This window comes from Dendronephthya gigantea, unplaced genomic scaffold (assembly GCF_004324835.1).
Source record: "Dendronephthya gigantea isolate DGI-Jeju-01 unplaced genomic scaffold, DenGig_1.0 000053F, whole genome shotgun sequence".
Lineage (NCBI taxonomy): Eukaryota > Metazoa > Cnidaria > Anthozoa > Malacalcyonacea > Nephtheidae > Dendronephthya > Dendronephthya gigantea.
The window spans coordinates 1360391-1380641 of record NW_021163063.1 but is presented as its reverse complement, the minus strand read 5'-3'; the positions used below and the strand labels follow the sequence as shown (position 1 = coordinate 1380641).

Genomic DNA, 20251 nt, shown 5'->3' with positions numbered 1-20251 from the left:
AATCCAAAAAACGAAAAGTTGTTATTCGGGTCTTAAAATACAGCTTCAAATGTCCTATTTTTTATAAGTCAGAAGAGTGACGTTTTCCAGAAATGGAAATCTTAGGAAATTCAACTCAGAGCTGAAGGAATTCCCAGTAACCGGAAGTCAGTGATAACAAAATAGAATTTCACGATGGCTGGGGATACTTGGTGAGTTAATTTTTCATTATTTTCAGTTTTTTATGCGGTTTTTGTGCGTATTTTTAACAAGGTTTACCTTTTAGTACATTAAGTTAAACTTTAGAGTTAAGATCTATCCTCCACAGTTTGATATTCAACTGTATATTTCGGTTTAAAAATGCGTAACTGATACAAAATGTCACCAATCTTTGTCAATGATTACGTAATGTATAATATCGTACATCGTCATTTTAGTTTATAGTGTTATTAAGTGATTGGGAACTTGTTAAATTTTTTTCTACCAGTGGTCCCCAATGGTCAGCTTGTGTGGTGTTTGTAATAATGTCATAGTAAAGTTATAGTAATATACTTATTATACTAAGTCAATCTACTGTCAGTACTGTCACAGAATACCTATCAGAAGTAGAACTCTATACTATTTTTTCGTAAGTGTGATTCGTCATGATTTGTCACTTAGCAAGTGCTTTTTTTTTTGAGGCAGTCACCCCCCTGCCAATACTAAAAATGCGCTGATTTTAGACATTGGCAGGGGGGTGACTACCTCAAAAAAATGCACTTGCTAAGTGACGAATCATGACGAATCACACTTACGAAAAAAGTACAGGAGTTCTACTTCTGTTAGGTATTCTGTGGTACTGTGGTATGTTCAATGTTGTTATTGTAAGTCCAATCAGGGTAATCTGCAGTGAATGGCTTAGCAGATTGCATGGTATTGCTAGTCTCCTAAGGGTAAAGAGCAAATTTAGGTCTTCGATGTTGTGTATAAATACTAGTTTGTTATGCACATGCCCAATATTCCATCCTTAGCCTTCGAGATATGCGTGTATCTGGGTGTGTTCAATGTGATGCATGGATTTAAGAGATAATGAAATAGCTATGGCAGGGCAAAGGTCTGGTGGCGTGGTCTTGTCAGATTCATTATAATTTACTGTGTGATGTTTCAGGGTGACAGACTGTAGGTCTGTTGAAACTCTTGGAAATGACATCATGGAAAAGTTGAATGAGAAGAACCGTTTGAAGCGGTCTGGTTCAAATTACTCCAAGGTATACTTTGGTTCTTTTAAGGCAGTTTCTTAATTATCAGATTGGTTATGATCTACCAATTCAATCCTTGCAAAGCTGTTTCCATGACAATTTTTCCCTCAGGTTGACACACAATGCCGTCTAATGCTTCAAAATTACTCCAAAGAGCTTCAGCAATTAAAAAGCAGTCTGACCAGAGCTGCTTCGTCATATCACATGTATCCTTTGACCATGATGAAATTCCATCATTCAGAGTACCATCGTGCAGAATACCATCATTCAGAGTACCATCATTCAGAGTACCATCATTCAGAGTATCATCATTCAGAGTACCATCATTCAGAGTACCATTGCTCAGAGTACAATCATTCAGAGTACCATCGCCCAAACGACCATCACTCAATGCATCATCACTTCATCAATCATTCAAAATACCATCACACAAATATGTTAATCGAACTTTGTGATTGCTTTATGACAACTTAACTGTCACACAGAACAGAACGTGAAGCTGAGAGAAGACAAGATATGATTGACCAGCTTGCTAGCAAGTGAGTTATAATACTAAATCATCTCTTCCAGCAAACATAATCCAAGCTTCAACAAAATTACTTATTATATTGGAACAGTCTGACCTCATGAAATTTTTTTTACAACAGAGAGAAACGACTAAAGGCAGCATTCGTTCAGGAATCAGTTCAAACGGATTACGGCAGGTAAAATACGGCAAGTTTGCGAAAACAAACCAGATTTCATGCATTAAAATTGGGAAAACAAATGGAGTCCACCGTGAAAGCAGTTAAGACCAGTGTTTATGACTTTATGTTCATAACTTGTTGTTTTTAAAACAAATTCTCACTTTCACATCTTTCAAAAGACAAAAATCGCCGCAGGAATTGCTTTTGTAACTGACAAGCTTCTGCTGGCATTTCATTTTTCAGAGGTTCATTACTGGACACCGGTCCATCTCGTGGCTTCCCGTCTGATCCGTGGTCTGCTGATGTGGAGTCCGATTACACGATAAACAAAGGTGTTGGCGAACTCAGACAACAACAACATCAAATAATAAGAGGTAAAATGAATGAACTAGCGAGTTAAATCCTTGATAAAGCAATGCAATTCACATTTTACCGTCTTTCGTTGAAATGGACATTTGTGTACATCGTGCAAAGTTTTGGCGGGAAAATGTTCAAGACGTAAAGTCTTCCCAGATTAACACCACAAATTACTTTATTGTGGTTTTATTTTTTCGCTTTATTGTAGTTTTTTCTTTTGCTTATATATTAAACTAAGTTTTGGTACTTTGGCAAAACGCCAAAGCGATGTAAACAATGTGAAAATACATATTATTATCACATGTATTAGCGGAGATATTTCAGACCGCGAATACTTGTTTATTTATTGGGGTTCGTTGTTTTTTGCGACACCCTGTAGTCGATTCTCAAAGCACAATGGTATTTCATTTCAGAACAAGACAAGGGACTAGAAGCTCTGTCCGAAGCTATTCAACGTCAGAAATTGATTGGACATGCAATCTCTGACGAGGTGGATGAGCATAACGGTATGGTGGTAGTTGAAGCTCTCGCTTATTTAACGAGATTTTCTGTAATTTGTGTATTTCCGGTGGTGTTTTTTTAGAAATTATCGATGATCTGCACAGCAGTGTTGAGAACACCAACCGAAGATTGATCCGTGAAGATGCTCACGTTAGGAAAGTCACAGCAAAATCTTCAAGTTGTGGTAAGTTGATGAAACTCTCATACAAACTCTCGCTTGTCAACTTTCATGCAACTCTTGTTCTCGTTTGTCCAGGACATGACAGTTGATGAAACTCTCATACAAATTCTCGCTTGTCAACTCTCATGCAACTCTTGTTCTCGTTTGTCCAGGACAAGGCAGTTGATGAAACTCTCATACAAATTCTCGCTTGTCAACTCTCATGCAACTCTTGTTCTCGTTTGTCCAGGACAAGGCAGTTGATGAAACTCTCGTACAAACTCTCGCTTGTCAACTCTCATAGACTCTCGTGCAACTCTTGTTCTCGTTTGCCAAGGACATGACCGTTGATGAAACTCTCGTACAAACTCTCGGTTGTCAACTCTCATGTAAATCTTGTTCTCGTTGACCCGGACCTGACATTTGAACTAATGCAAATTCGCGCTTGCTAACTCTTATCTTCAACTTTTTCTTTCGACAGTAATGATGGTCGTTATTGTTCTACTGTTGATCACCATTGTCGTGGTCGCCGCTGTTCCGAAGAAGAGTTAGTACGACGACTTCACCAATCAAGGATAACAATAGTATACAGATGAGTTTGGCTTTTGTTTGTTTATACTACAGTAATTACTACGTCCAATACCCGTTAACTTTAAACCACCTCTGCGAAAAACACTGCAAATCCTGCAATTTGTGTGTGAACAGTTGTCAGCCAAATTTGTCCGTAAATAATGGATTAGGTGGGTGGCTCTTAGTGCTGCCTGGCTTAGAATTTGTAGATTCGTGAAGGAACTATTTAGTGCACCTGATTTTCGTTATTTGTCAGATCGACCAATCAAAATGCGTGAATTTCACACTGATCTTATGTTCATTGGATATAGCAACTGTAGCAATCAAAAACTTACCCAGAATTATTGAAAAAAATACATCGAGTTCTAGGAAGGGTTCGACTTCTAAATCAATCTTAAGTCCAGAGCTGATAGCGACGTTTAAGATAGTATTTTTTATTTTTCTGGGTCTACGGAAGTTCACTAATTCTGGCTTTGTTTTTGCCAACTAAATTGGCATAGTTGCTTCATCCAGTGTTCTATTAGACCAGTGGTATATACTGCCTTATAATGAACAATTATTTCAATAATTATTTAATATTAGTAGGATTACGTATAGTTGTAGCACATCAAATTGAAATCTATCCATTCAAACTCATGAATATCAAACGTTATATTTACACTCAATATTTTTGATACAAAAAAAAATTAGCAACAATAGATTCAAATTCGACTAGATACTAAATGCAGCGTATCGCTGATCTGGATATGAACTGGATGGCGTGAATAAAGACTGCGCCATCCAGTTTTGATGTGCCATCCAGTGGTATAAACTTTTTCCCAACAGTATTTGTAGTATATTTACTATGTTTCACCCGAGTCTAGAAAAATCTAAACGATTTCTACTTCAAATACTCTATGTTACATAAATATCCTTTTTAATTTAAATAACAACGTCGCTTTCTGCATTCGGGGCACGGTTTAGTTCTATCAGACTGGTAACTAGCAGCTAAACCCTTGAGCTTCGTATATATACCTGGAGCGACTGTGCGATCTCCCGCTCCAGATATATATCTAGTGCGGCGTCACCGGGCATTATATACTGCCATTACACGAAGTATCTATGCTTCGCAAATATATTTATACCCCAAGCTCAGTGGCAAATCGTGCACCGAAACTGTATATTAATAACATGTGCATGCATTCAATATGTTCACCCCCTACCCCCCCCCCCTTCCTTCCAAGTCCACCTATCGCCTGCACCCAAGGGCTAGCCTATCTCAGTGAACCCCTCAGACCTGTTCCTCCACCTTCGTGCTCTCTGTACACGCTCTTTTTCTCTGTCGTTTTTGAAATTTCGCGATTCTCTTTGAAACGTTCTCGGACCATTGCGTGACGACGGTCCGCTGACTGATAACGATCCCTTTTTGAATTTCGTGGATGTCGTTGAAACCTACAATCAGGTAGCGTCGCTTGTGCCTGAGTTTGGGGCAGCTGCACTTGAAGTCACGTGTTCGTACCCAGACCGCTTTCTTGCCCGGACGCAGTCGTGTCTCGCCTGTCCATTTGAAGACCTGTTCTATTTCGACCGTGAATTTCATCCAACCTTTGACATTTTCTCTAGCAAGGATTTGTACTTTGATGCCTGAATCAGAGAAGATTGATTCATCAAAAAAACGTCGAAAATCAAGTTATATTTCCACGCAATTTTACAAGTTTTGGATTTCTCTTTTTTTCTAAGTAATTCGGAAAGGCTTACCGAAATCTCTTTTGCAGTATTTCGTGACCGACAGCAGCATAGGCCGGCATTGTTTGCAATCTATTCAAGAGAATTATTCAGTAAAATGTGCAATGTATGGTGGGGTTAATGTTGCGTTTACAAAGTTTTCAAATACTCACTTGTGTGTCTTGTCTTTTTTCGAGGTTCGCCACGTTTCACGTCTGAAAAAAATAATTTGAAACTTGAACAATGGGAACATTACCAACATAAATGACCATACAGTTCTCACTGTCCTCATCGTTAACTTATAGCTATGGTACTGGTCATGGCCATGGTACTGGTTACGGCTATGGTACTGGTCATAGCTATGGTACTGGTCATGACTATGGTACTGGTCATGGCTATGGTACTGGTCATAGCTATGGTACTGGTCATGACTATGGTACTGGTCATGGCTATGCCCGCTATGGTACTGGTCATAGCTATGGTACTGGTCATAGCTATGGTACTGGTCATGACTATGGTACTGGTCATGGCTATGGTACTGGTCATGACTATGGTACTGGTCATGGCTATGCCCGCTATGGTACTGGTCATAGCTATGGTACTGGTCATAGCTATGGTACTGGTACTATGGTATTAGTCATAGCTATGGCACTCGTCTTACCTACGCAAGGCGCAGCTTTGGTCTTTGTTTTTCTGTATTTTGGTTTGCATTCATTGCATGTTCGTCCAGTCACTCCTTCCTTGCAGGGACACTGTCCCGTGGCTTGGTCACAGATCTCTCCCCTCGATCCCACTGGATGACACTTACATTCTAAATGCAAGATGGATACCTTTGCAATTGCTACACAATCAAACACTTCAAATTATTAATTAAAAATAGCTTTATTATATATTTTTGTATTAATGGTTTCGAGTATATCGGCATTAGAAAAACTTTGGTGAAAGAAAGACCTTGTTATTCTGAAATTCTCGTTTCCGAGAGTGTAGGTACCAGTTTTCTTTTTTATCGGCCAAAATTGGGCGTCGGCGCAAATGGCGACCAACTGCCACAAGTTTCCAAACATTATGCTTCCGAAATCTCTTGATGGCGATTCCGCGCCGATCCGTCTCCAGACCGACGTACCATTGACGGTAAAAGCCCTTTTATTGACCGGCGCTTTACCGCGCGAATATATACTAAAAGAACAGCAGTGCGGCTTGCGGGAGACAAATCCCACGCATGCGCAGTACACTTGAAGTGTCATGGTCGCTACGCTTAATTGAGAAACAAAAGACCCGTGCTGTGTTTATTGTAATTGATCCTAAGATGGTTCATTGTCAGATTGGTTGAATAATAGTCCTGCCTAGTGTATTGTTTCTGCCTTTTGTCATTTGTGTTCTCTTGAGGGCGCTAATGAAAGTTTGACTGAACCTTTATTCAGTCAATCTGAGCACAAAATACATTGTCTGTGTTCGTTAATCCCGCGCTGAAAATGGATCAGAATAATCGACATGTTTAATCGGAGGTTGATGGTCAAGTTCTTTCACTATTGAACAAGACTCGTAGCGTTTGTTTCGCGGTAAACAGGTGTAGCTGATGTTGAATGTTATAGCTAGATGATTAATGTGTCTATAAATGGTAGAACACGTATAGCACCCGAGGACTTACTTATACAAGCTTTCCTATGAGTGATATCCTTTCCTTTATCCCGGTAATAACCTTGTTTACAATAATGGCAGAACCTTCCTGCCGTATTGTGCCGGCAGTTGAGACATTCACCGCCATGGCCTTCCAGCCGATAAAGTTCAGCATTAAAACGACAGTGTTTCGCGTGGTTACTGCAGTTACAAGCTGTCAACATAAAGAGGTATGTTTTTGAGTCGGTGAGCGTGTTTATAGTTTTATAACAGTATTTGATACTTGAATACGGAAAGTCATTAGGTAAGGCTAATCACAAAGTCAAAACGAGCCATATTTTGCTATATGACTTTACTTAACAACGCTTTAGGTACTTTAGTACCCACAGCGATGTTAGTTAGCGAGTATGTATAATCGCAGAGAAAATGCGATCATTATTCACGTTAAGGTCTGTTCACACGATCCAATTTTGTTGGATCCAATTCACTGCTGACGTATGAAATATAGTCCGTTATTGATAAAGCAGTAATGCATTGGCTTCAGCGAATTTGCTGCTCATAAACATTACTAGACAACAGACTATAAAACATCCATCAGAAGTGAATTGGATCCGACGAAATTGGATCGTTGAACAGACCTTTATGCCGACGTACCTCCGAGTTGCATGCTCGGAAGGCAACGTACCTATGCATTCGTTAGCGCTCTCAGCCGTAGCTCTCATCCAGGGCCGATCTTGATAAAATGGTGCGCATTTTTCGCAGTTCACCCCGTCTGTGTTGTGCATACAGTCGCACACCAACTTTCCCTGTGCGTTCTTGACACATCTCGAAGCATGCCCGTTGCAACGACATCGGCCTCCGACCGAAAAGTCGGACACGCCGTAATACAACATGTCCTTATTCGCACCCAAGTATCTACGATTACCACTGATTTTCATGAATACCACCTAAATTATTGATAATATTGATAAAAAAGCGATGATAATGGTGATCAGAAAAATAGATCAGCATGATTATATTGTAGCCGATGATTATATTATACACAATAATAATAAGGCAATCAGATAACAATAGCCAAAAATAGTAATGCTATCTAGTGATGATATAGTTGTTAAATATTGAACAATAATAGTGATTATAATCAATTAATAATATTTATGATAACAATCGCTAAATCAAATGATCAATTACGATGGCAATCTCTTCATGTGTGTTTAGACCAAGGCATACCTTAATATCAGTAGCAGTCACCCACTCCTGCAGTAACTCGTTTGTGTCGATATTCGGGGCAGAGGGTCGCCCTTCCAAAGTACTGAACGCAATCCTTCCTCCCCGAAGAGGTCGCAACAGATGTGAATCCGTACAAAGTGCTTCCACCTTGAAACCAAAATGAAATATATTATGATTATTTCGTACTTTTCAAATCAGCATTCTAATTTGCAGTAACTTCAGGAGAAGTTGCCTTGTAATCAAACAGAGTCGGTTTTGAAGTTGACATGAAACGAAATGAACGCATGTCTTGTGCGTTAGCATTTTTCGATATGTTTCAATGAATTGCACTGCGGAAGAAACAAAATCAGGATAAAAAACCAACCTCATTTCTATGGCTGACAATTCCCCGAGTGCTCTTGTGGAACATGTGCATGCAGCGATCCGCGTAGTACTGGTACGGAGTCCACGTGCGGCCGAAATCGTTCGATTTATAAATAGCCATTGCTTCAGGACGATAGGAGCAAAATTCCAGATTAATATAAGTTACATCGAACTGTTTTTCCAGGCTAAGGATCAGAGTGACATTTTCACGAGAGCCATCCAGTGGATCGGTCTGCCAGCAAGTTAGATCTGATGGATTATTGAGATCAGTGAGGTAAGCAGGGGGGTGCGCTAGATCCGGCTCACTTGCGTCGCAGATTCCGCAGCCTTCGTGACCGGTCTTGCAAAATTGCCGGGGTCCCTTTTCCCCGCATGTGTGAGTGACCTTGATCTTGCTCCGGTATGCGATGTTTTTGAATTCCGGGAGGCAGCGATGCGGACGGCCGTAACGATTGTAGCACGAATCTGAGGTAATTTCCTGGTCGTAGAATATCGTCACTGTTTTCGTTGATACTTCGTGTAGCAGAAATATCACGAGGAACAAATCTTTGAGGACAAATCCGTGCATATTCATGCTGTCCTTGCGAGCTTATTTGAAGCAGTTAATGATATCCGAGAGTCGCTCTATATAATAAAAAGCTTGTTAAGTTACATTTCTTGTGGTCCATTCATCTCGACAATCAACTAAACTAACTTTATTTACACTGGATAGCTCTATCACTTCTAACCTGTTCTTCCTAGAGGTCCAGTAAGGATCATCTCTTACTGATCCAGTGTTACTACAGGAGGAAACCTAAACTAAACTAACTTTATTTATACTGGATAGCTCTATCAGTTCTAAACTGTTCTTCCTCGAGGTCCAGTAAGGATCATCAATTATTGATCTAGTGTTACTACAGGAGAAAACCTAAACTAAACTAACTTTATTTATACCGGATAGTTCTATCAGTTCTAAACTGTTCTTCCTCGAGGTCCAGTAAGGATCATCTGTTACTGATCCATTGTTACTACTGGATGTTATACTGGATAGCTCTATCATTTCCAATGTGATGATCGGCCAATTTCGAATCGACTTACGAGCCTACATGCACGTATCCACACCAAAACCTAATCCACAGTCTCCATACATGTAAATTTAACATTGAAAATGCGCAAGTGATTCAGTGCAGAAACATTAGCATGTATGCATGCATAGCAATTCAAATGAAGCGAATGAACGCTTGATTAAACGTTCAAACAAACCCTTGTGAGTGACAGCCGCTTGTTTCAAAATTGTGCGTACTTACAACTTGCAAACTGTTCCAAAACTTTTCAATATCGAATCAACTTTCCCACAAGCAACGTTCCGGTGTAAATATGTAGCAAAATTCCTGCGGACTTCGCCGCGACAAGCTCTGTTATAATATAACTCTCCGCATGCTACCCTCGTTGACTATACTTACGACGAGCATATATATATAGCATCGTAATATAATGTTACCCAAAAAAGGCTATAGGCAACGTTGAACAGAGTCTCGCTCAGTTTTAGGTCGCCTCGACACAGCAGGACACCACGGAGGACTAGTCTATTTGTGGTATAAATGATCATGGGCTATTATGCGGTCCTGCTGTGCCACGAAAAGCAAACACAAAATAATTAGATAAATTGTTAGGAGATCTTAAACACAAGGGGCAATTACAATGTCCGCGGTAGGGATGAAGTGTTACGAACTTTTGATGAACTTATAGGGTCATTTGAATCTCTGCAGAGCTGACCGCAAGGGTTTAATAGGGAATAGTTAGTTTAGTTTAGGTTTCCTCCTGTAGTAACACTGGATCAATAAGAGATGATCCTTACTGGACCTCTAGGAAGAACAGTTTAGAACTGATAGAACTATCCGGTATAAAATATAAAGTTAGTTTCGTTTAGGTTTCCTCCTGTAGTAACACTCGATCAATAAGTGATGATCCTTATTGGACCTCTAGGAAGAACAGCTTGGAACTGATAGAGCTATCAAGTGTAAATAAATTTAGTTAAGTTTACCATTACATTGCACAGTTTTGGACAGAATTCACAAACAAGATAGTTAAATATTCTTCAAATGAAATCGCGGTACATCACACTCGCGTTACTCCAAACAATGTGTAAGTAGTTTTGTCATAAACTAAAGGTGTGAAAACGATTTTCTCTTGAGCAGACGAGTAATATGTGTGTTGAACAAAGAGATACAAAGGTATTAACGTTGTAAGCAAACAATAAACATTACATTGGCGCCGTCCACCGCTTCTTTTACAACACCGGAAATTGTACGACTATTTCGACTCTATTTGTCCTGCTTGAAAGAATAGCGGCCAAATAAACAAGGAATTTGGCTTTAAATTAAGCCTAGCACGCCCGAATTTACTGCAAGGCGGTCTGAGCACAGCCTTATATGTGGTTTTGGGCGAGTTCACTGAAACTATTTTTCAATTGTTTTTGCCATCAATGATAACAAAAAACGGCAGACAAGTTGATAGAAATATGATTAAAAATGATATCACACACGTATTTGAGATAGCCGTATATCAATTTACCCAATGCAAGACCAATTTACCCAATGCAAGATAAATTGCCTTTTTGTTATGAAGACTTTTTAAGTAACCCCGTCTCTTTCATTACAGGGGATTGGCTCTAATATGACAACCCATGCACGGTATGCATTATGAATAAGGTTAGTTCATTAATTTGTCCTAATGTGGAAGCATGCACTGCGAATCGACTTGCGTTAACGGGGCCGACTGCATGCATGGGCCGGATAAAAAACCGCGCTGGTTTTCACTATCGTTGCAGTATAAATATAGCTATATAATGCGCTATGCGTTGGCGTCAGTGTATACCTCGATACACTTTTATTTGCTCAAACAGTTGACACTTCGTGACTGCGTGTAGTCAAGCGACGTGCCAAGAAAAATTGTTTGCCAACCTTGAAGCCAGCGAGGTAGCCCGTCGCTGTATGTTTTTATTCTATCGTGTGAGAATTTACACTGTATGCCCGCTATTTTAGTTGAGCTGCTTGGCATGAATTCGCTTTAATACTGGCTCGTTTAACAGGCTAGAAAAGAGTCTAGCTTTGAAACAATTAAAAGTAGCAATTACCCAAATTGCTACTTTCAAAAAGTAAAATGTTTCGCAACATTTATCGTCTTGTACGAAAGAGACTTTTCTTTTATAATCGCCAGCGAGAGTGCCATAAATAGCGCAAAAATCTGAATTATATAGTATAAGACAGTTCATGCTATTAGCTTTTTATTAAATAATAATTCACATACTGCTTGCATGCTGTTTAGTTTTTTACAATCGAAAGTAACAAATTAAGCTGGATCGAAACCTTGGCCTTCGACAGCGCTTTGGATCGCAGCTTTCAAAGAAAAACGGGATTGTTCCGTAATATAATACCCTCTCGAAAATCACAAAAAAGTCTTTTTTGAGTAGGTATTTGTAAAATCTATACAGCTTGGAATGCAAATTTTAAGAGATCGTTCAATTTCTTAACAGTGGAAGGTTATCTATGGAATGCTGAACTTTGAAAGAATCCTGCAAATTTTAGCAAAGTTTTGACATTGTCAATGGCATTTTGAAATAAAGCCGATATTTTAAAGACCACAAACGAGCCGTCCTTTTGGCTTCAAAATTGAGCTAATCTGCTCTCCGTCCGTCAGTCTGGCACGGTTATAATTTGGCGACTATTATGACTTTATCTTTGAGGATTTAGAACTTTCTTGGCCTTCAGAAAGACACAGCGGAATAGTTCGACTTATAAAGATATAAATAGTGCAGTTTTTATTTTAAGTATATATTTCAGCGTTTATACAGGCCCCATGGCACGTTAAACAGCTCTCCTGCTTAGATTTTAACAAGAATTTAAAGTGCGTGTAGGACAAAACGATAACACGTTTGTATAAATCGTGACAATGAATCGCAACACTGCCTCTTAAAAATCGATTTAGGTTCAAGAAGCGAAGGGCGCGTATACACAGTTAAACTACAACAAACTAAAGCGATTAACCTGAAGCGATCCATGGCCTTTTTAGTACAAAGTGGACTAAATAGCACAGCTGGTTGCTAATTGTTAAAACAACCATTCGCGAGTCCATTTCGCGACCCACAAAAGCGCTGTGAAGACATTGATTCATTGCAAATAGCCTAAAGAGGTCACGTCTTTCAACGGGCCTAATAAGAAAGCAAATGCTGTTCGCCGTCATTGTAATTGCGCGTCCAACAACATGCCGAGAATATTTAACGTAAAACTTACCGAGAAGATTTGCTCGTAACGGACCGGTGTGTGTGTCTGGTCAGCTTCCCTAAGCAGCTCTGTCACCACAGCTTCCGAAGCCGAAAGTACTAAATAGCCCACTTGCAACGTTGTTTTATTCTCAAATTGCAATCAACGTTAAGAACACTCAAAGCCACTTGACATAAAAAAGCGCTTGTTTATTATAGACGCTTCCCCCGCATATATAAAACGAGTATATTGCGAGATGGTTTCGCGATAACAAAGGTCGGAATATTTGCCACAGTTAGAAGGACATTAATCCCTTTTGTAACCACAGCACACACAACAATAAGTGTAACCTTTAGTCGGCCATAAAAAGCTGGGAAACCGTTGATTCTCAAGGCTTCATGACTGTGAAATATTTGCACCAACTCGAAGATCGAACTATATATAGCGAATTTCTCTCGAAATAAATCCGATTCTTCGCACGAAAGCGACGAGGCAGGCCTTTCGGGAACGCGATCGAGTGTAGCTTTGATTAGATATCCCCGCGTAGCGTCACGGTAAATACACAGATCAGGCGTCTTTGATCATAATGAGAAATTCTGGACAATTTCCTGTGCGCTTAATTCGTTGATGGCTGCGAGAAATCAAAGCTTTTGTCTCGAAAGTGTCAGAGCGCGTAATCGGATTAAGTGTCAGTGACAGTGCCTTCGCTCCTGACAGACACAACGTAGCCATGTAACAAAATGTACACAAAATGATTTAGCCTCCAAGCTATCGGTTAAATACATCAAATAGCCTTGTTTGAATACACGGGGGAGTTTGATTAGCCGTAATGCTGTTAAATGCATATCAAAATCTAGCCTTTTGGTGTTGCGAAAGGGAAGCAATTATAATACATACGTAATCCCCCCATATATGTTGTATACCATTGATGCAAGATGTATGCAACAGGGTGTATAGTAGGTTTCAAAATTCCATTTCTACGTGCTTTATTGCATGGTATACTATTTGATGATTTTAATCAAACTTTTTCAACCCTTTTTTTCATCCGATTTCCCTGTCCTGTCTAAATCCCTGTGGGAGAGTAGACGGAGGGAAGGGGGCATTTCTGACCGAGGGCCACGGGGCCACCAGTAAATGCGGGCATTCACCCCGTACCCCAAACCTACGCCCACACCCCACCTTAACGACGCTGCTCGATAAGTTGTATTTATTTAGCTTTAGCTCATTCTTTCTCAGTTCATCTTCAGCTCCTGTTTTCACTTGTGTTTTTAAGAACTCAGTTTAGTTTCCCGTTCAAACCCGGGATTGAATTGTTGCGTGTCAGTTGACTGCCTCTTTGAACTAAAAATAATCGAGCAAGCGAAGAAGACGTCTTAACTCAGATGATATTCGCTCACCGATGTTTGCAATTACCTTAACTAAGGACCGCTAAGGACTTCAGTGTTGCACAATTCTGCATCATGAAAGACACCTTTTCTTCAATCTTTATCCTTATGTACAATTACTTTCCAATTAAACCGTTTCGAAATTGCAATTGGCATTGTTGCAACCAGCTGAAATAAAAGCCCTTGGAATTAGGTCTTGATTAAAAACGATTGACAACAAAGATTTGTTACATTGCCAACGGATACTCATAGTTTACATTCTTCCTAAAAGCATCCAGAAAGTACGACCACATTCCAGTTTCAAAGCATAAAGATTTTTGCCAAAGACCTCTGTGATTAAGAGTGTAGGATTTAAGCAAGGTTCTGAGACTCGCCAGGACGCTGTTTGTTATTTTGTATTTATTTTTAAACCACATCCTCGACATTAGTAAGGACCCTCGATAGTTTAATGTGAACTATTTTTTTAAAACATGTACTTAGTTGATAGTTAAGGCGGAGTTTCACTTAGAGTAACGTCTTTCATCAATCGTTTTGTGGTAAAATTCGGCCACGAAAAGGCACGAATCCGTTAGAAGTTGTTCTATGAATGCTTGAGTTCTTGCTGTTCATGTTTTAAGGCGCTGTCTAGCGTAGGGAAGTAATATATTGCATAGTGCATACTAGTACGAAATTCATATATCATATGGTGCTGTGATAGTATGACAATGCCCCACTCCACCCTCCCCCCTCAAAATCCAGGCGCCCTGAGTTAAGCCCACCTAAGAGGCCCATCAAGTGCTGACAGCGTTATAATTATACGGGAACGGCGAACAATAACGCATTTCTATTTGGTGTTTACAAAATGTCTTATAATAACTCATTATTTGGATATTCGCTTGTAAATACTTGATCTTTTTGATCGCTGGTGGAATTACATTAAAGCTCGCTGTAATCCAGACTTGCCAACTTCAATTATGCTGCCCGTGTTCATTTGTGTACTCATTGTGTTAATTTTACTCCAAATTTCCGGAGGACAATGTTAGAGATACAATTGTTTGTGGGGGTTCTTAATAAAACTAGGGTCTCCATTCAGGCTAGTTAGACGACGATTCTAGGTATATATCAGACATTGTGCTGTATTTTTATCGAATGAATTGAATTACTTCATGAACTGATAGAGCTATCCAGTATAAATAAAGTTATATTAGTTTAGGTTTTCTCCTGTAGTAACACTGGATCAATAAGAGATGATTCTTACTGGACCTCTAGGAAGAACAGTTTAGAACTGATAGAGCTATCCAGTATAAATAAAGTTAGTTTAGTTTAGGTTTCCTCCTGTAGTAACACAAGATCAATAAGAGATGATCCTTGCTGGACGATCTAGGAAGAACAGTTTAGAACTGATTGAGCTATTTATATATACATTTAAAGAGAAAAAAGACTAGCCTTTGGTTAGAGAATATAGCTTTGTAATAGTCCGGTACGAGATAACATTGCGTGCTGGAACTGTACTAGTAAACATCTTTATTTCAGATGTGTGGTTCGGGTTCGTTCGACAAATGATAAATCATCTCATAGTTATCCCGTAATTAAAATTTTCGATCATAAATCAATCATCCAGTACTTCACCGCAGAGAAGCATGACGTCACTCAGTGGCATCATCAATTTGCGGCGGGGTTTGACACTAGGTTTGACCGTTTGAGCCGTTCCCTACACAAAAAGCGTTCTTTGCACGCAGAGACCTCTAAAAGGAATCGAAACTTAAGAAAGACTTATAGTTAAGCTATCTAAGCTTAGAATTAAAGAAAATCGACGCTAGATTAGACGCGAGTTTTTATGAAAAGGGCTCGCACACAGGCACACACTGACAACTCTATAAATGGTCAAATTCTTGTAAGTTACAAGAAGATAAGATGAGATTAATTCTTGTAAGAGCATAGGTCAGACACCGCAAATTAGGTCATTTGAAGTGGTCGTTATTGCTTGGATGAAGTTTATATAATCTAGATTGAGCGCTACAAACTATTCATTTTATATCAATTTGTGATCAACTATATCAATTAAAAAGCGCATTTAGATTAATATAAATTGATGATATATGAGCTAGTGTTGTCTTCGGAAATTAAATTGGCAACACAGTGCGAGATCATTGATACTCACAAATTCGGTCCTCCGGGAATCCGTACCGCCGCGCGATGTACACAGCATAAAAATCAATCCGTTTTCCCGTCTTTCATAGCCATTATTTCCCCATTGAGCATTATAATTCGCGTTATTCATGAGACATTTACAACTAACAAGTTCGCTCGTGCGTTGTACATCCTAATTAGAATAATTCGCGGCACCCAAGTGCGAGAGAATTTATTAAGAAGAAACTCAAGTCAACACCTCGGGAAAGTCGCAACAAATTTTTGACACGAATGTTTCCTGTACCTTTGAGTGTGATTTAGTATCGATGGCTCTGGCTGTAATTAATTCTTGATAACTGCCATTATTTTAACAACGGCAGGAACTAGAGAGGATAGTCTTAATCTTTGCGGCCAAACCATATGTTGAAACTCGCTGCAATTTTAGCGGAGTTAAAATAAGAATATGCTAAATATATGATTTATGCACGTGAGTTTGATCTGGTCTATCTCATATAACCGAATGGTTAGCGTGTGTTGTTTAAAATTGTTTCAAAACAGCGAAGCATGTTTGGATTAATTTTAAGCAAAGAATTTGCGACTTCCTTCTATATATTTATAAGTGATACATGCCCGGAAATTGTGGAAATAATTTGACGATAAAAAAATCAGGATGTTTCAGGATGTAAAATTTATTTTGAGTCAGAAAATTAGGTGAAATTGGGTGAATTTGGCACGAAAACAGAATCTTAAAGACAACAGAAATAAATATTGCAATGGAACGTCAAGCAAGTTCAGTCTCTCATATATATTTTTTACCAAGTTATGCAGCTCGTAGTTTATCTTTTAAACTGCTTTTCAGCTGTCAAATGTGTCTAGTTGTTCGCCAAATCCGTGCTAACTTGCGAATTCTTATTTTAGTATTGACATCTCCGAGTTAGTTATCATTATAGCTGGCCATAAAAGGTTTGAAATTAGGTAACTCTGTCAAACACGGAGTGTGGAATAAGAAAAGGTCGATAAATAGAAACCAGAATGGGCATGCAGAAATCCTAAATGTGTGCAGTTTTAAACGCTGTATTGATATCGTAATTATTGCCTTTAAAATAATCGCATTCCTTTTGATCACACTGAAAAACACAATTCATGCACACAGCTGCTTCCAGCGGCTTCCCCGCAGGTATTTCCATGAATAAATTGTGTGTATATACACAGTTTTAGTTTATTCTAGGTCATATATTGATGACAAGTTATGAATGTTTTGACAAAACAATGGAATTCCGACGAAAAACGGATGAATTGTGTAAATAGACTCGAATTTTTGAATTCCGAAATGATGACGAATAGAAAATGACAAAGGACTTACAAAGATTAATCATGAACTATACGTGTGGTATCATTGTAAAAAGTGGGATTTGGTCTGGATTTACACGAATATGTCTCGTTTTTTTCGATGTTCTTTGTTGATTCTTGCCATTCTGTGCCGGAAAATACCTATCACTCTGTCAGCAAAATAAAGGTTTAGCGAAAAAAACAAATGTAGTTTTTATCCGTGTCTCATGCACGGAGGAGTATACTATACTTCAATGAAATCTGCGATCATTGTTGTCGCCTTACCGCCAGTGTGTTTGCTAAGCCCAAACGATATTTCTGTCATTTTTGAGATATTCATGAGCTTTAGAGATCGCTTCGTGAGTAGATTTGAACTATGTGTCGCTTAATCGGTGCTCAAAAAAAAACAAATCCTATCTTGAAAATCACTCCGACATTAGCCTGATTTGCAAAAGAGAATTAAGGCCCTATACGTCGTATTTTATATAATCATCTTTGGGCTACTCATGGATTCTGTGTTGCAGGTGGTCGAAACTCACTGAGAACTCTAGTTTAGTTTCTCGTGTAGAACACCAACGATTCCAAACTTAATCGACGGCATAAGCGTACGCATTTCCTTTCTTTTAAAGCTGGCGTGGTAGCTAAACATGCCTTGGTAAGAATATGCTCGGCTGCATGTGCGAGGCTTAACGGCCGACACCGAGGTCAACTTGATCGAGTCAAAGCTGCCTCATGAAAAATGCACTGAGAGCTTCGCTAATAAAGTTTAATGCGGATAATTGTGATGAGGGGAGGGGGGTGGATCCTTTAAATCAGTGAGATAATGATCGTCGAGAAGGATCATCGCAAAATTGATGTTTTTGAGCCAGGGCGAAGCCGGGCATCGATCTTACTTTGGATTGAAAATCGTCTCTTTCCGTTAAGAAGAAACGTTTAGTCGCAAATGTTGATTGCTTTGACGGATTTGGTGCGTTTATTTGGCTCTCTGGCATTGAAAAACGTCACAGCTTTTCGAAATTTGACTCGTTTTTTAGAGCTGAATCCGTTATCGCCTAATCTGGTTCATCACTGCAACAATATAAGACGCGCTTTGAATTAAACTCCTGTCTGAAAAACTAAGCATTTTTCTGAATTATAACACATCATATTTTTTATCCTTGGAAAGCAGCCCTTGTAAGTTAAAGTAGCTATACACGAAATCAATATTTTATCAAATTCGTGTGATTGTGGTGCAGCACGGCGGTGAAAGCTAAATTTATCATAAACTTGGTTGTTCAACTACTTTGTTCGCTTGTTATAAAAGCAGTTCGTGGCGTATCCATTTAAGTCTTACGAACATGAATTACAAGACAAAAATATCACAATAACAAGACTGCAAATTGTATTTCAGCCATGCATATACACAAGCGAATTAAGTTAGCTGTTAAACTCTGTATTTACAGATATAAACAGTGCTGTAACTATATATTTAGCACAATCGTCAGTACTCAGTATTCTAAAACAATTACTAAATAAAAACAAGAAATTTAAAAAGCAAGGGGCTGTCACTATAGCCGAAGATACCTTAGAGGCTGATAAAATTCGTTGATTACCCAGCTGATATTTAAGTAATGAAAACTTTTATTATCAAACTTAAATGATATTGGTGTAAGCTATATATTGAATATAGATGAAGCTATCGCCTTCACTAAAGGAAAGACAATTTTAGCGTTTCGTTCTCAAGCTTAACAGGAAGATCTAGTGTTTTTGCTTTGATGGACATCTCTTAAGGCATCCGATTATTGTTGACAGAGAACCAGGGAAAACTTGATGGATTCTATTTTAATTACAATATGATTTGTTTGATCTATCACACAAATTTATAGTTAAACATACAGCGGCTAGAGATGTTGATGTGTGTCAAAATGACTATAGAAAGTTAGACAATTAAACAAACATGACACGCGGCGTGCATTACAAGATTGATAAGTATTTTCCTTAAGTTTTGAACCGCGACATCATTTGAATTTAAAGGATGATAAAAAATGGATGGACGCTTGTCGCTATCAGCTGTTTTCAAAAAGCCCTCTTTGAGTGTGACATAAATTATATAATCATAGAAATTTTGTTATTACTGATCAATATTAATGAGAAGGTTCGTTCTCAGTCACTGACTTGAAAATATTTGACATGAAACATTGAAAATCAAGCTACGGTTTGACTGAAAATACCGCCATGGAAAAGTTATGAGAAGATTGAGATCTCGCCCTCAATGAAAATTAGTTCGAGTGTGAGTAAGCTTTTAGAATACAGACGTTTGAATATGTTTGACTTTCATATTGTATGCTAACAATGTCCTGTGACTGAGAAGCAGATGGAGCAGCCGCTATACCTTTGTCTTCTACGAGGAGGGGAAAATGGACAGTTGTTCTTTTGATGTTTAGGACTGATTATCTTGCAATTTATTTGGGAATTCGCTCCAAGATGTGCTAGCCAGATTCAGCTGGCGGTTTTTGAAAACAGCAGGGTGCATGCTCTTTCATCGAGTTTGCCATAAAGTAGGAGGCTTGATTTACTATTTAAATAATTAAATTCATGTGTTGCGAAAATGCACGCACGCGAATATGGTTTGTTGAATTCGTATCTTAAGGTGCTATTACACTTTCCTCGAAATTTACAATGCAATTCTACTCCTGAGCGATCTAAAGTTGTCAAATACGAACATTTCTTGCCATCTGCCAACGTTTTCTTAGCATTTCGAACGCTCTATAAAATTAACATCCCTTAAAATTACTGATAAATG

The 20251-nt window shown here is 38.8% G+C and overlaps 2 protein-coding genes and 1 non-coding gene across 4 annotated transcripts; 1 reads left to right on the top strand and 2 right to left on the bottom strand.

Moving 5' to 3' along the window:
• Positions 1 to 148: 148 nt before the first annotated feature.
• On the top strand, positions 149 to 4156 carry LOC114529067 (syntaxin-8-like). Its single transcript, XM_028550788.1, has 9 exons — positions 149 to 191; positions 1127 to 1226; positions 1329 to 1423; positions 1703 to 1756; positions 1865 to 1921; positions 2147 to 2277; positions 2674 to 2766; positions 2844 to 2945; positions 3403 to 4156. The coding sequence occupies exons 1-9, from the start codon at positions 175 to 177 to the stop codon at positions 3471 to 3473; spliced, it is 720 nt and encodes a 239-aa protein (XP_028406589.1). The 5' UTR covers positions 149 to 174; the 3' UTR covers positions 3474 to 4156.
• LOC114529065 (netrin-1-like) lies at positions 4118 to 16324 on the bottom strand. 2 transcript variants are annotated; one of them, XM_028550787.1, is made up of 9 exons: positions 16172 to 16324; positions 8407 to 9029; positions 8043 to 8189; positions 7498 to 7759; positions 6844 to 7026; positions 5857 to 6006; positions 5369 to 5410; positions 5229 to 5288; positions 4118 to 5114 (listed from the first exon to the last, which is right to left on the bottom strand). In XM_028550787.1, exons 2-9 carry the CDS (start codon positions 8977 to 8979, stop codon positions 4762 to 4764), a joined length of 1770 nt encoding a protein of 589 aa, XP_028406588.1. In that variant the 5' UTR covers positions 8980 to 9029; positions 16172 to 16324; the 3' UTR covers positions 4118 to 4761. The 2 variants fall into 2 exon arrangements, with proteins under 2 accessions (XP_028406588.1, XP_028406587.1); XM_028550786.1 differs by lacking the exon at positions 16172 to 16324 and adding an exon at positions 12677 to 13766.
• LOC114529199 lies at positions 6212 to 6341 on the bottom strand. The gene has a single exon (XR_003687593.1). It is a non-coding gene; the product is annotated as a U11 spliceosomal RNA (small nuclear RNA).
• Positions 16325 to 20251: the final 3927 nt, after the last annotated feature.

Excerpts from the sequence above, each read along its gene's own strand:
- LOC114529067 (XM_028550788.1), top strand. Across the intron at positions 1,227-1,328 it reads CTGGTTCAAATTACTCCAAG|GTTGACACACAATGCCGTCT; the intron begins GTATACTTTGGT and ends TTTTTCCCTCAG. Across the intron at positions 2,278-2,673 it reads ACAACATCAAATAATAAGAG|AACAAGACAAGGGACTAGAA; the intron begins GTAAAATGAATG and ends ATTTCATTTCAG.
- LOC114529065 (XM_028550787.1), bottom strand. The coding sequence starts at position 8,979 with ATGAATATGCACGGATTTGTCCTCAAAGATTTGTTCCTCGTGATATTT. Across the intron at positions 6,007-6,843 it reads TCATAGGAAAGCTTGTATAA|AATGTAAGTGTCATCCAGTG; the intron begins GTAAGTCCTCGG and ends TCTTGCATTTAG. Across the intron at positions 5,115-5,228 it reads ATACTGCAAAAGAGATTTCG|GCATCAAAGTACAAATCCTT; the intron begins GTAAGCCTTTCC and ends TCTCTGATTCAG.